General features: G+C 36.9%; 1 protein-coding gene and 1 long non-coding RNA gene across 4 annotated transcripts; one reads left to right on the forward strand and one right to left on the reverse strand.

Annotated features, from left to right (window-relative positions):
- Window positions 1-974: 974 nt before the first annotated feature.
- Window positions 975-6044, forward strand: SPL2 (E3 Ubiquitin ligase family protein). The gene is made up of 6 exons (XM_077384833.1): window positions 975-1396; window positions 2566-2667; window positions 3326-3496; window positions 3673-3794; window positions 4408-4527; window positions 5521-6044. The coding sequence occupies exons 1-6, from the start codon at window positions 1031-1033 to the stop codon at window positions 5801-5803; spliced, it is 1164 nt and encodes a 387-aa protein (XP_077240948.1). The 5' UTR covers window positions 975-1030; the 3' UTR covers window positions 5804-6044.
- Window positions 6045-7875: 1831 nt separating this feature from the next.
- Window positions 7876-14864, reverse strand: LOC143880870 (uncharacterized). 3 transcript variants are annotated; one of them, XR_013251805.1, is made up of 3 exons: window positions 14148-14864; window positions 10101-10166; window positions 7876-8411 (listed from the first exon to the last, which is right to left on the reverse strand). It is a non-coding gene; the product is annotated as an uncharacterized LOC143880870 (long non-coding RNA). The 3 variants fall into 3 exon arrangements; XR_013251804.1 differs by lacking the exon at window positions 14148-14864 and having other exon boundaries at window positions 10101-11051; XR_013251803.1 differs by lacking the exons at window positions 10101-10166; window positions 14148-14864 and adding an exon at window positions 8935-9173.
- Between the last annotated feature and the right edge of the window lie 941 nt (window positions 14865-15805).

Raw genomic sequence — 15805 nt, forward strand, 5'->3', positions numbered from 1 at the left:
AATTGCCAATACCACTATACCAGCAGTCATGAAAGTCAATTTCTGCTTGGACACCTCACCTGCATGTAAGAGAATTTCCCTTGTGATAGCTCTCCCACAGCCTACCTATTCCCTCATTACGGGGTCCACTGTAGTCTGTAGTTCTACACAAGGCAAGGGAGGAATGAGCAGCAAACAAGGGGGTCTTACCACAAAAATCTAAGGAAAAACAAACCATCCTCATCTCATATGCGACACTTGAGGGGATCTAAAGGCACTAGAAGCTAGAGAATGTTGTCCCTTATTTGTTGCCCTATTAGTAAGCTAGATGGCAGGAATTTTATGAGAAGTTAGAAAAGGAAAAATCTTTCTAAAAGTACACCTAATTTTTTTTGGCAGATGATATCAGCACAATCATGGTTTGATCATTGCACTAACTCATCTTGTCTTTTATTATTTAAAGAGCAGTCAAGGCTTATTACAGATCCCAAAAAGCTGTTAACAAATCATTTAAAAATAAAAAGACAAGCTGCATCTGTGCAATTATCAAGGTATGGTTGTGCTGATACCATGCTCAATTTTTACTTAGAGGGACCTTCTAAAACACTTGTTTTTTGCTAGTAGCCCTTGGAAAATAAACATGAAGGTAGAACCTGTCCCACGATTTGATCAATTCGAGCTCACTGGTCACTACCTTGTCATAAATTTGGCTGATTTCGTCTTTTATCTTCCCAACCAAATCGCGTTTTGCTAGTAGCCCTTTAACCACAGGGTCCACAATCAAATCATTCCCCTCTAAAATATAGAAAGAAAAATATTTCCAAGAAAAATATTTCAGTCAGAAATATTTTTCTTGCAATCTAAACTGGGCCCTAGTCGTTGCTGAAGTAATTCATGCGGTGGATCCCACTACCGACTCTAACCATTTCTCAGGGTCTCATCCCTTATGCACGATCTCAACCCTTGAAGAACAATAATTCAATATAAAATCATCACCCCTTTTGAAGAACAGTCCCCGACCAGAGAGAGAGAGAGAGTGAGAGAGAGAGAGATGTCGTCACGCGACCAGGCGGCGGCAGCGGCTCTAGCACAGGCGGCAGTGGCCTGCGACGGAGCCTTCCTGGGCATAGCCATAGCGGTGTTAGCCGTACGAACCTGGCTCAGATTCCGATTTTCCTCTTCTGCCCTCTCCAAAATCCGTAATGCCCCCACCGTCCGAGTTTCCGATCTCACCACTCTCCTCCACGATTCTTCCTCCTCCGATGATGATGATTCCTCCGATGGAAAACTAGTCGTGGTTCGTGGTCAGGTCCAGTCAAAATCCTCCGTCAATGGAAATTGGATGAGCCTAAAAGACGACGTTCTCGTATCTCCTTCATCTGGCGATAGAGCCGTTGTGGTTCAGCAAACACAGGCGGTATTTTTATTTTCCTTTTAACTTATCCCTTTCTTATATTTTTAGTTTTTATTTGTTTGCCCTAGTTTTATCTGAGTAAAGCAAAGACCTAGTTTTTATTTGTTTGCCCTAATTTTATTTTCCTTTTAACTTATCCCTTTCTTAAGAGGAGAAGCAATTCCTTTGTATCAGTCTCGTGCAAAGACTTTAGTTTCTTGTTTCTTATTGGTTGCACCTATGCATTTAAATCCCCACAAGTTATTGTGCACAATTTTTTTTTAAATGGTAACGAGATTTCATTAATGCAAATAGAGACCGAGAAGGTCCCTAACAGTACAAACGCCATAGGAAAACTCAAAACAAAGGAACAATAAGGGGCCGTTTGGATACGCCGATTTTAGAATCCAGGTTTTTAGTTTGAAAACAGTGTAAAAGAGGGTTCATGTTCAAGCTGCTGTATGCTGTCCTGGCAGTGTTTCTTGGATTTTAAGTGAGAAATTCAGGTTTTAAAAATCTCTCCTGCATCCTGAGATTTCTAAAACCTGGAAATATGGGAAGATCTGCTACTCTCTTGCTGACGGAAAGAAAGGCGAGAAGTCAAAAACGACTGATGGTCCGCTTCTTCTCTTGTCTCTTAGCTACAATTTTGAAGAAATCCCGGATTCTAAAATCCGCGTATCCAAACGGCCCCTAAATGAATAATAAAAGACAGGCTAGGGGGAAAGGAAATCGAGGAGTTCGACACTCTCCCTGGCAACTCCCTCTCCTGCTAATCTGTCCACCTCGCTATTAGCTGACTTCCCGATATGGTTGAATGACATCGATGCACCTCCAATTCTATCTTGGATTTCATCGATGCAGCCCCAGTTATTGTGCACAAATTTAAGTTTCCATATTATTCACTGCATCCGTAGTGGTAGGGCTACACCTTCGATTAAGGGATCCATTTCCCAACCTCTGTATTTTATGTGTTTCCCTTTCTCTTGTTCTCACAACCTCCTCGGTATTTTCTCTTTAATTAAAGCCATCATTTTAAAAAGAAAATGCTGAATTTGTTTGATAATTTCCCTTTCTCTACACAGGCCTTTGCTTTATAAATTTATGAGCTCCTTTATGTTCATAATATATTTGTAGGAAGTTTTGACAAATGCTGAATGTTTTTGATAATTTGTGTGTTTTTTTTTTTGAAGTATTTATATAATGAATGGAGGGGCCTATTTAGGTGGACTTATGATTTGCACAGCCTATTTGCAAGATCCTGGAAAGAACAAGAATCTTCCTCATTGCGAACGGTAAATTCTAATTACCTCTATATTCACAGGGTAGTAAATTCTGCTTCTGATCAGGTATCTAATATGATTCTTGGTGGATGGGAATATAAATTTGTTATTCTCTTACTGCCTTCTTGTTGTAATTGTCTCAAGTGCTATTATAAAAGTAATGGTAGACAAGTCATGGAGTATGCTTTCTCCCACTTTCTCAATTTCGTGGGTGCAGGAAGTTGCTTCTATTTCTCTCTTCATGCTAGTTTGAGTTTTGATACGAATGTCCCAAATCTGGTCATTGATTCCAATGGCCTTTTCCTTTTCGTTTCCTTTTGTTCATTTTAATTAATTTCTCATACGACGGAGAATCCTAAATGGAACAGTTCTATCATTATTTATTGGGATCCTCTTTTTTCTTGTATAGATGTTGAGTTGATTTGGAGCTCTTATTGAATATGTTCAGAGTCAAATGCTGCTGAAGATTTTTCATGTAAACGAGGAAATAAACTCCTATACAAGGAAATCTTTTTGTCACAATGTAGTGCCTAATGTTCTATCTTATGTTTCTTGACCTTCAAGGACATGCTACGCTTCTTGAAAGGAACCATGTACCCCCTTTCTGTTGATTTGGTGACTATTTTTGTGCATAAAAAATGTGATTCTGATTTTTTATGATTCTTTTTAGGTTCCATTTATTCTCATCGAAGGTGGTTATTGGCCACGGTCTGGTTATGTTGTTGTTAACTTGAGTGACTCGGTCCATCCTATACCTCTTACCACAGTTTATCATCAGTTGCGTCCTGTTCAGGCTTCTCCATACACATTCCTCCAGGCTATGTTTGGCCATGAGTATCCAGTAAGTTCTTGGCCTGGAATTATGTATTTCGTCGGCTGATGGAAGTACAAAGAAAAGAGTTAGCTTAGTAATTCTTCTTCATTTTTTGTTTTTTTTTCCAACCTGCATTCTTGGCTTTCCTCACATGTTCATTTTGTTACTGTTCTTTTGATTATGTAATTCTTTTGTTTTGACAGGTTGGTCTGTTGGATGAAGAAAAAATCCTTCCACTTGGAAAGGAAATCACCGCGGTCGGCATTTGCAGGTCTCAAGATGGAGTTCCTGAGATAAAGTCCTGCAAGGACCTTCCCTATTTCTTGTAAGTTCTTTTCATCCCTTGACTAAACATAATCTCGTAGTTTGTTTTTACAGATGAAAAATGATAAGAAAACATTACCGACTCAATGCAATCAAGTCCCAGTAAATTATTTAATGCCCAACATATACTCTTGTTTGTGTTTTTGAGTGGACCCTTTACAACATCATTACATAAAACTACATGCTAGCTTAATGATCCACTGAGATTAGCTTCTTGAAACCATTCAAAATAAGAAATACAGAATTACCTTATTGATGGATATGAGAGGGCTACTTCATATCATTCAAATAAAAAATAAATAAATAAATGAGAGGGCTACTTCATAAACAGACTGTATATCTCCCATCTTTCTAAAGAATTCTGAGAAGTGCTACATATTATCCTCCATACTTATGCGAGCTATTTTTGTCCATAAGTTTATTTGTCATGCTATAATATTTCCATCAGGCTTATTCATGGTACTCTAGCATAGGCTAAATGATCGAGGCATCTACTTCCAGTTGAAAGAGTTGCTTTTCATTACTTTTTCTCTTGCTTTCTGCTGTGCCTTTCTTTTGTTGAAAGTCATAATGCTTTCTGGGGATTAATGGGAGGTCTGATGATCATTATGCAGGTCTGATATGACAAAGGATCAAATGGTTGGAAATCTTGCCTTCAGGACTAAGATTTTGCTATGGAGTGGAATTTTTCTCGGCACATTGTCATTTGGTATATTGGGGTATGCTATCACAAGGTATTGTATTGTAATTCCCACTGTGGAATATGACTGCTTGTGTTAATGATATTGAGTTAGAAGACTAAATAGGATCACACCAAATCGATGAGTAATTAGTAGTCTGTGTAATAGTTGCACCATTGAAGTTGTGAAATGATCCAAGCTCACTCGCATAGGTTAATTACAAGTGTGAGAGGCAGTCACTTGATAGAGTAAGCCTTGTTTACCATCTTTATCTATACAATCACCAATTGTACTATAAGATGTAGAAAAGCAAACAGGACCCAACATTTCCTTTTGTGGCAGTTTAGATCTGAAATTTAAACCATGCTGGCACATCAGTATTTTTTCCATCCGGATCTCTGGTTTGCATGAAATATTGTTTCTATGTGGTTCCTTGGTTGCATGAAGTGGAGGCAGGAAGTGCCGGTTTTCAAAAAAATCGGCAAGTGAGACTGCCTAAGAAACATTTATAATATTGAATTATCTTATAGTTAATAAATATAGAGATTAACTTTTTAAGCTATTGTGTTTATTGAACTTGAACTTCCTAGATTTGAAAATGATAAAACTATGAGTTGTTTAGCAGCTGTACAGAATCAATTTGAGTTACAAATAGTCTTGGTAAGAAATGGGTTCGCTGGTCAACTATGTTTTGAGTATTTTTACATTACTTTGGCTGATATTCTCATGTTCCTCATCCAATAACAACCAGTGGATTCACTGATCAACCATGTTTTGAGCATTTTGACATTACTTTAACCTGATGGGCATTATTTTTCCTGCTTCTTTAGGTTGCTGAATCTCATATCAAGCATGTGTTAATGGGCATTTAGAATTTCAATAATTCATTCTCTCTCTCTCTCTCTCTCTCTCTCTCTCTAAATATATATAAAGAAGGGATAAATAGTTGGCATCATGGATTTTCAGATTCAATCACAGTGACAGTATGTAGCTTTATTTGGGTTACTAGAATCATGCTTTGAATCACAACATTGGTTGGGAATGCAGGAACTGGTGTAGGTGGAAAGAGTGGAGACACCAGAGGCAGCGCATTCGAGAACAGAGGGATGAAGCTACTGTTGAAAATAGCGCCGACAATGAGTCTGGCGACGCCCCAGACGGTGAATTATGTGTCATCTGTCTAATGAGACGAAGGCGGTCTGCTTTCGTTCCCTGTGGGCACCTTGTTTGCTGTGCAACCTGTGCCATGTCAGTAGAGCGCGATTCAAATCCAAAGTGCCCTGTTTGTAGGCAAACAATCCGGACTTCCATCAGGATTTACGCTTCTTGAATGATCATAAATTCATTTTACAGGAACCTCTAATTGCTGGGAAGGGGTTATTCAGGTGATTATGACCTTTTTTGTTCATATAGATTTCACTAATCCTACATTGTGATTATTTTTCTTCTTTTAGCCCTTTCTGTAGTTGCCATTTTTGCTCTGTAAATACCATGTACTGCTTTTTCTGTTGTTTATATTATTCTTTTCAACTTGTAGAGAAACAGGATGAATGATGGGGAGTTTTCGTAAATTAGTGCTCTTCATTTGAATCTAGGACAACCCATTGGATTTTGATGGCTGCAAAAGTGGGTTTTACTATCATGTAAATTTTAAGTAAGTTTTGGTAAATATTTTGCACCCCCTTTTCTTCAAGAGAAAGTGCAACTCCACATGAATTAAATGAAATTTTAGACATATTCGACTATGAGATGGCTCTTCCCTCTATAAAAAGAGGGACTGCGAAATGGCTTTCTGTGAAATTTTGCATATATTCATGTGAATTATAGAATACTTAACCCAAAATTGACGACTGGTGTCATTAGGGACTTCGGCAACGCTTATCATTCTCGCTCAATCTCAATGAATGAAACTTATCATTCTCAATGGACGGGCAGATAAGAATCATCTAAAGCCACTCTGCTTCACTTGAAAGAAAGACTTTTTAACCCCTCAAAAGGGGCTTTGAAGAAATGGGTGGTCTGGGCCAGCACTTGAGCCTCTAGCTCAATGGACAAGGCTTTGTTCTTCAACCTAGAGTTAGGAGGTTCAGTCCCAGCTTAACTACCAAAAACAGGGTAGGAGGTTCGATCCCAGCTAGGAGTGCAACTCAGGTTAGGTTGGGTTGATGCCAGCTTGAAGCCAACCGGGGGAACCATCTACTCAGCCCGAATCTGTTAAAGTATAAAAGATAATTAATGCCTTTCTCTAACAGCTTAAGCTTTTGGAGAAGTTGGAAAGTTAACATGGTATGTGGGAGTTACAATCATTATTGTGTATATTTGATTAGGCATCCATTGTTGGTAAGTTAACATTGTATCAGAGCCAAAGGTCTCGAGTTCAAACCTCCTAGAAAGCAAAAATCAACATGTGATGGTCGGCCCAAAGTGGGACCACATGTGCCACGTGTTTGCTAAGTGGGCCATATGTGCTGGGGAGTGTTAAAGTATAATAGATAAATAATGCCTTTTTCCAACAGCTTAAGCTTTTGGAGAAGTTGGTAAGGTATCAGAACCCGACCCAACCCGAGTTCCAACCCTAGTTGCACGTCTAGCTGGGATCGAACCCGAGTTTGACCCCACCCAACTCGAGGAACCCTTTTTACAAGCCGATGAGGTTCAATCACTCCCAACTCGATCCGACTCTTTTTTTTTACGGGTTCAACCTGACCCGAGTTACACCCCTAATCTCATTTTAACTACCAAAAAAAGGGTAGTTCTTGATCTTGGAGGTTCTTGACCATCTTCCTCCTTGACCTTTCTTCTGACTTCATATTTTTATTTCTCCTTTCTCTTTTGTAATTTTAACCATTTTTGTTTTGGAGGTTTTCCCCTACGCTTTTAATATAACTAGTAAGAGTGCACGTGCAACAGAACTACAGTATGTTAACAACATATAACAACAAAATACATGTTTATTTTACAACTAAAAGCTTCCATCTTCCTCCACGGGTAGGTATGTAAACATTTTAGGTGATGACTACATTTATAAGATGTGGTTGCAACAATCACAAATTAGGCTATAAAACCTAGTCAAAGTGCAATGCAATCTTGTTGTTCTCAGTTCCAATTGCACGGTCCTCCAGCAATCTCTGTGACCTTAAAAAGGTCATAATCCAAATTAGAGGACACTAATAAAGAGAGAATACAATTATTAATTCATATTCCAATAGAAACCTATAATCATCAATAGTTTTTGTCTCTAATCATATAGTAGGTACCATGTTGGGACATCAAAACGGATCACAAGCACTTTCACTACAACAGAGAACTGGAATGACACCACCACCAAAGAGTAACGCAATTCTTCCGTTAGTCTGCGTAGAAGCTTAAAATGTGAGATATACTATTTTTACATGCAAAACATGAGAAACAAGAAATATGTATTCAAGTCAAACTGCTAAAGAAACAAACCAATATACTGCTCATAATCATCTGGGTACATCACATATATTTTTACATAGCCATTAGTCTAATAAAACATGAGATCCAAGAAATACATATTAAGCCAAACTGCTAAAAAAACAAATTGCAATTTGTTGTACACACTCAGCTAGAAGAACTTATCCTGCACATAGCAACTATTATTAGTTCTCATAAATTAATAAAAAAGCACACACAACCTGCTTTTCAAATTTCAAACCAGCTTCAAGCAAGTTGTCTCAATAACCCATGATGAATATCCACAAACAAGCAGTTGTAGTTCTTCAAGAGCTCTAGGAAGTAGGAACAAGTAAAGTCATCCATCGGACTTTGTTCAAAGAGTTTCATGGTCTTGGCAATGACAGGAATCTTGTGAAAATTAGATGCAAATGCAGCATAAAGATGCCAATTGGGTTGGGTAGCAAAGTTGATGGTTGGACATTTGCATTATATAGATGCTTTGCTACTTGCTGGAATGCCTACAAATATGATATGGGTAAAACTATCAGCAAGCAGATATTCCCAGCCAAAATAATACTCAAAACTGTAATATACAAATCGTTCTAAAATTAAAACATTAATATGGTTTTTAAAGATCACGACTCTGGTAGCTTTCATCTCAAGTCCGGATCGAAAATGGCTCAATTTTTCTTATGCATCCTTTTCAATATAGCCAATAAAAAAATGAAAATAATAATTAGTGGGAAACTTGCAATAGAAAGTCCATTCTGAACTGGTGCACAAAGAAGCTCGGAAACAGAAAATTTTCTACCCGGAATCTAATGAAAATTAAGTGTACCAATGATGGAAACAACACAACAGTAAAATTTAGCTCAACAGTACAGTTCTATTCAATACATCATCATTAAACGAAACAAAACCTAACATGTGTAAATTAAAGCAATTTGCATTTAAACCTTTTCGTCAGAATTTTTTTCATGAAGTTTCATCCAAGAAATGTTTAACAAATTATAGAATAATGTTTAGGCAGAGGAAGGGAACCTTAGTCATGTACCAAAATCCGGGTTCTCCTCAATGCTCCATGGAAATGCTCTTCAAAATAAAGTGTAAGTAAAAAATCTCAGCACCTTCAGGACCTACCCGTAACTTTTTTATTTCAAGAAGGATACTCTAGGAGGGGAAAAAAGGAAAAAGAAATGAAAGATTCTAGAAATAAAAATAGGCATCCAACAAAGATGAGATATTTCTTGTATCAAGCCCAGAAGCGGCAATATTATATATATATATATATCATCCATTACCGCTGGAAATCGCAAAAGAAGTCACCAAATCAATTTCCTATTTCCAAAACCGACTAAACCCAAAGCAGATCAACCGTCGACGTCTGCTCTGCTTCCTCTTGTAATTGAGGAGGATTAGCATAGTAGTTGGACGCGATTTTCAGTATGAGGCCCATCTGTTGGAAATCCTGCCAGATAAATTGCCTACATCATCAAACAACTTCAGCAAATCACACCTATACTTTTGTTGCCAGTATTTTTTCTTGAAGAATAAGGTAGACACCATAACTTTCAAGCTTTTGGATGTGAGATGTACATGCATCTTATGCATAAAGAAGATATCTACAAGGTTCTGATGATACGAAAATAAACAAAAAAAACATCAAACACCTTAAATCTTTCGGGCATCGTCAAAGTCAAATCAATAACCAAGAAGGTTCTGATGATACGAAAATAATAACCAAGTCTGATGATATCTTCTTTTTTATCTATTGTTGTTGTTGACACCACAACAATAACCAAGAAGAAAATCTAAACAATCTAAATAGAGTACCCTCTTTAATTAACAAAAAGGAAAGAAACATAAGATCATGCTTGGTTGTTTAAAACACATTCTCTTGGTTTAGATAAAGAAATCTAAAAAATACACTTTATCTTAATATTTAGAGGCAAAATTATAATAGATCAAAATTTTACTTGAATGATTAAAATAAGATGTTGGTATTATTATTCATGACATTCTAAAGGAATATAAATGTCAGTAGATCGATTTCAGAGAGGCACGTGTGTCCTTTGATAATCAACATGATCAGTCAAGCCTACACCAAACCTAATTATCCGGTTAAGAAAACTAAATTATACATTTAATTTAAACCGAACAAATATTGATCAGAACTGCTAATAAAATCCATTAAGAGCATATATTACCAGGAAAAAAAAGGAGACACCTATCTCCGTCAAGTTCCATCAAGTCAATTTAAAAAAGAAGAACACCTACAATAAAATAGAAAAGTCAATATTTCGACAAATAAATTAGTAAAGTGAACAAATCTAAATCATAAATTTACTATTAAAATATTTGAAAGAAATAAGAAAACAGAGAATGGTGGGTTTTTTCCGTGAGAAGGAAATGAATCAAATGAACAGAAAAATTGGCATAGGGAATAGAGCAATAGCATATTTATGTAACATTATTTTATTTTTTCATAGCAGAAAATATATTAAAATTATAGCAACAACATGAAAATTTCAAACAGACCACTATGTGGATGTTTGTTAGCTAATCCAATAATAATTGAACAATTTGCACATAAACAAAGATGTTTGTGAAACCAAAGTCCAGTAGTCAATGTGATTGTAATTGCAATCTAAAAGAAACTTCTATTGCATGGAGTTCATACAAGGAACTGTTTTAAACATTCAAGCAGTTGCACACCTCGTCACATTCAACTACTATCTGAGCATGCCTGTGTGTGTATTAGTAGATAATCTGTTAGAAAATGCAGTCTCCAAGACAAATAAAGACATACCAAAACAAAGGGTTCGAAATTTTGTTTCCCATTTAGATAAGGTAAAGTCAGTATTCATACAACGTATAAGAACTCTCTTCTCAATTCTATTTGCCGGATTTTGTGTAATTTTTTTTTCCTTTCAATGATTTAGAGGGAAATGATATGGTTAATTGGTTATGGCTTATTTGAAGGGATATCAAGGGTTTCTCAGAATACAAATTGAACCACGCCGGTTGAAGTTATTTTTCCATATATAGTGAAACAATGAAAAAAATAGAAAATTATTGTAAAGTTTTCCCTGTGAAAAAATAACTTTTTTTTGAAGTTTTTCCTCACTTTTCGCCCCATTGTTTTATTATTAAGCAGAGAGAACTCCACCTTCACTATCAAGTGCGGTAAAGGAAAAGATTGAAAAGAATTCTACCAAAATTGTTCCTCTTCCACACAAAAAAAAAAAAAAACCCATGTAACTAAATGATAGATAAGTTACAAAGTTGAATCAAGAATCGGCCAATTCAAGTCAACCGACTCTAGCTTTTAGAGACATATGAGCGAAAAAGAGAGAAGCATTTCAATTCGGGACAAATGAAGTAAAATAGTATAAAATTCATAGCTCAGTTGAGAAATTAAAATTTAAAAATCGATAGGAGTAGTGCCTCATGGTTCATGCCCAAGAGTTTATGATGTACATAAAAAAAAAACCCACACGTAGAGAGAGGGAGACAGGGAAAAACAATTTCCATACGATATAACCTATTCTAGGGAGCATTTACTCATACATCGACTGCCATACTGCTATTTACCACCCAATATTAACAAAAGATGGATGATCCAAGTGTCAAAAAAATGGATGGATCTTGCATTGATATTTATTCAAAACTCAAAAGACATACAGCTGAATAAAACATTTAATTAGAAAATCTAAACCTAATCAGTTGATGGAATGGCTTTAAAAGAACAAACGATTGGTTCGTATGGCGGGTCCACCTTTGCGGGGTCCACAAAAAGCGACCAATCGGTGGCTTTATAAGCCACTTAAGCGCAGGGAGCTCCCTACGCAGCTGCGCAGGAACACTTTCCTCACAAATAAAACCATTTATATGAAGTTAATCGTAAGAATAAAAAACTTCCATTGATAATCTTTATAAATCTCTAAGGAAAAAAAAAACTCTTGACAACCTTTTTAAATCATCAATTAACGATAAGCAATTCCTAACTATCATCTTCAGAATCATCCACAACAAGAGCAGAATAGGGGGGTTGTTATGCAACAACTGTTGTTTACTGGGGCCTAGGGGAAGTGGGCAGATTTGTTAAATAGCCTTGGGTGATCTAGAAATATAAGAAATTCATTACTGCAAATCCAAAATAAATTAATCCAAGCATGATTATGTCTGGAATAAATGTGCTCTATTGGCCACTCATGTGTCCTAAGCACTGTCATGCATGGTAGCCTATGCTGAAATCACACCTAAACATATCATTATGCAAGAAGCCACATCACTTACAAAACAAGATGTAATTTTCTTTCACTAATGAACGATAAAAAGTACACATTGGAAAAAATGTGTGAATCATAGATTTATAAACAAAATCCCCAAAACTAAAATTTCAGTGTAGAAGTTTCTACACAGCACCCATCTAGATCATACATTGATGCAAAGTAGGTCCTAATAGATCACTTATTAAATGAAAAAAAAATGAAAGTTATTTAATTCCAACCATAAAAATTGGTATGTTGGTGTGTTAGTCACCAAAAAGATATGTTAGGGCATTTTTTCACCATATCAACTACCCTTATTTGATTTGATCTTACATTTTACATAGAGGAGAAATTGATAATGATTTTAAGCAAAAACGGCAAATGCAGGCAACGACCAAAACTGCTCAAAATTTCAAAGAGACATTGTGAAGAGATAAAACACAAGTATTTATCAATGTTTTGCTTCTCACATGCATAAATCAAACCATCACTGAAATTAGGGGCGGAGTTACATGTAGCATAAGGTGGGCAGCTGCCCCTGTTGAGTTGGACCAAACTCCTTAATAGGCCCAACTCAAATGGGCCCAGCCTTATGTATAAGCAGCCCCCCTTATGTATAACCTGCCCCCCTTATGTATAAATCCTGGCTCCGCCACTGACTGAAATCCAACTTTTCTATCTTATGAATGTCCTACATTGGCTTTTAGGAGAGACAACAATCTATATCATCTCCCCCAACAAAACAACAAATTGGTTTAGGAGAGACAACAATCTATATCATTTCCCCTAACACAACAACAAATTAGTAACAGAGCGAAGGGAATTCTCTCCTTTTATCATTGTCAATTTCTCATCAACATTTATCATAGTAAAGGGAGATGTGGTTCGTTCTCTGCTCATTTGATTGGTTGCAGCAATGAGACCAACCTGAACATGAAATTGGTCACTCACGTGTATTGTCATTAGGCCTATCGACGTCATCAATCAGATGGTGATATCCTGAAATCACTGCTCTAGATTTCACTTTGTCAATAATCATCAATTAATTAGCAGTACAAAATCAACACTTCATTAACATACATGTCAGAGTTCTTAAGTCACTAATTCACCTTTTTTATTTCTTTTTTTTCTAGAATAGTCTAATTATATAGGGTGCTTATGATTCAGGTTCTATTTCGTTCAATAAACAAGTACCCGGTATTTTAAAAAAAATAAAAATAAAAAATAGTCTAATTATACTCATGCAAAATTAAGGGGCTATGAGAAATGCTTAAAGTGCTTCCACTAACTTTGGCCATTGTAAAAAATTAAAGCAGAATATAAACAAGTCCTTTTATAGACAAATTATTGCTTAGTAGTGCATAAATCATCAACTTTTTGGTCTCACATTCTCAGAATTAATCTACAAAATTGTTGATCACCTGTAGCAATTAAAATACAAGAAAATAAAAAAATTGGCTTCATACCTCAACAGACCCATTATACATTAAAAAACCGCTGACCATCTGTGCTAGCAGCCTAGCAATATTGCAAGCTCTGTGTATAGTTCATATGAAGAATAGACAATGACTAAGAGATACACCAATGTCACCGGACCAACTGCGACTTGACTCAATGACTCAAATATAGAATAAATAAAGATATGAATGAAACCAGAATCTGTGTATAAAAAAGATATAATTCAATCAAGAAAAGAAAAGTGTAGCATATAAGGGAAACCAAATACACTGAAAGTAATAAAAGTGCAATATACTCAAATGAAAGCAAAAATCTCTTAGCATTTCCAGGAATTATAGTTCACAAATGAAATAATCACCGATCTCCATGCAGAAATTCTCTTGAATATCCATCAACAAAGACAAAAATTGATCAAAGAAGACGGTGAAGAATAAATACACAGAGAGAGAGAGAGAGAGAGAGAGAGAGAGAGAGAGAGAGAGAGAGAGAGAGAGAGAGAGAGAGAGAGAGAGAGAGAGATACGGAACAAGCGCCTACGGTGATTCCAACCATAAGATCGCCCTGCAAATACTCTCTCCACCTGTAGCTTTCCCAAAAAAAGAAAAGAAAAAGTACTCTCTCCACCTGTAGGTTCATGCTCTTGAGCTCTGGATGCCATATGGAAGCAAAAGGATGGAAGAAGAAGACAACAAGGAATTAGAAGATGGAAGGGGTTCTTTAGTCTGAAGAATTTGGATCCAATCTCTTGATCTCAAATCCAGCTTGCCGATCACACTCATCAGGCTGGGGGAAAACATTACTGGCCTTTCATTGTGTTAGGTTTGAAGGAAGTCAGGAAAAGCTTGGCAAGGGGTCCAACGATGGTGGTGGTGGTCAGAAGAAAATATGGTTGAGATTGAGGGAGAGAGCAGTGGAAGAGGGTGGAGGAGCATGGAAAGGAGAACAGAGGGTATAGATAGAAGGAGAAAAAAAGGAGATAGAGGCCGAGAGAGCTGGCAGTGTGAGGTGACACCTGTGGCAAAATCGATCGGTTTGGGGAGACACCTGTGCAGATGAACATCTATTGGTTGGAGAGACGGTGGATTTCGTGCTTTAGGGGAGAAGAGTGTTGTTGGTACTTGGTAGAAGGAGCGGCGATCTCTTGGACGGGTATGCAGGGGTAATTCAGAAGATGAATTGACATCTGGTGGGATTTTTGGACTTATCCCAGGGGCAAAGCACAATTGAAAATGATGGAAAAGCCTTGAAGTTTATCAAAATATAAAGTGGGACACACATGGTGTTTGAGGAGAAGTTGGTTGACGAAATTTGAAGGTGTAGGCTTCTAGATTAGTAAGGATTTCTTGCCGTCTCCAACAAAAGAAAATCAGGTTTCAATTCGGAATTTATGAGCTCTGGATTAGGCAAAGAAGCCATTTTAAGCCATTTTTTCTTGAGCATTGCATAATCTCTCCGATTAAATACTAATCTCTCTTCTCCCTATAAATGAATCCATCTAAATCTTCCCTAACACACAGTATAAGATCCGGGCTGTTCATCTGGCAAACTCCTGGATGAAGAGTCTAGAGCCTAATAATCTCATTGGCAAGACAAGCCTAGCATCAAATTGAAAAGTCTTCTAAGAACTACAAACATACACAGATAATTGAATGGCATTTGCAATGGAATAGTCAGATACCAACTGCTAGATTAAACTTCAGTCTTAAGCACGAAAATGACTTGTAACTCTGGCCATTATGATCATAGGGCGATGCCAAATGATGAGTGTGATCCGTCAGTTGAAGCTGCTCCGGTTGAACACCGTCCGTCGATCGCTAGAGAGATCTTCCAATCTAACCACGTCTGATGCTTGCATTAATTAATGGAATCTATGGCTTAGCCTTAGATTAATGTGTGTTGCTCCTATTAAGCAACTACTTTATTAATAATAGGGAATTAAAGGTAGGTCTCCTCATATACCACCTCTCTTGCTAATAATAGACCTTTAACGGGATTAAACTTAATTAGCCGCAAGCCCTAGTTTAGAAAACTCTAAACATAATTAGTCTAGGTTGTGGGGCCCACTTTAAAGGAAGATCCAAACCTTCATTCATTTGGCCACGCCGCCACAGCATAAATAGTCTGTACCCCACAGATCATCTCCATAGGATGATCCTAACCCCCCATCTGTACTGGGACTT

The sequence above is a fragment of the Tasmannia lanceolata genome, unplaced genomic scaffold (assembly GCF_043159265.1).
Source record: "Tasmannia lanceolata isolate RefF3 unplaced genomic scaffold, GAP_Taslan_0.1 ptg000007l, whole genome shotgun sequence".
NCBI classification, from domain to species: Eukaryota; Viridiplantae; Streptophyta; class Magnoliopsida; order Canellales; family Winteraceae; genus Tasmannia; species Tasmannia lanceolata.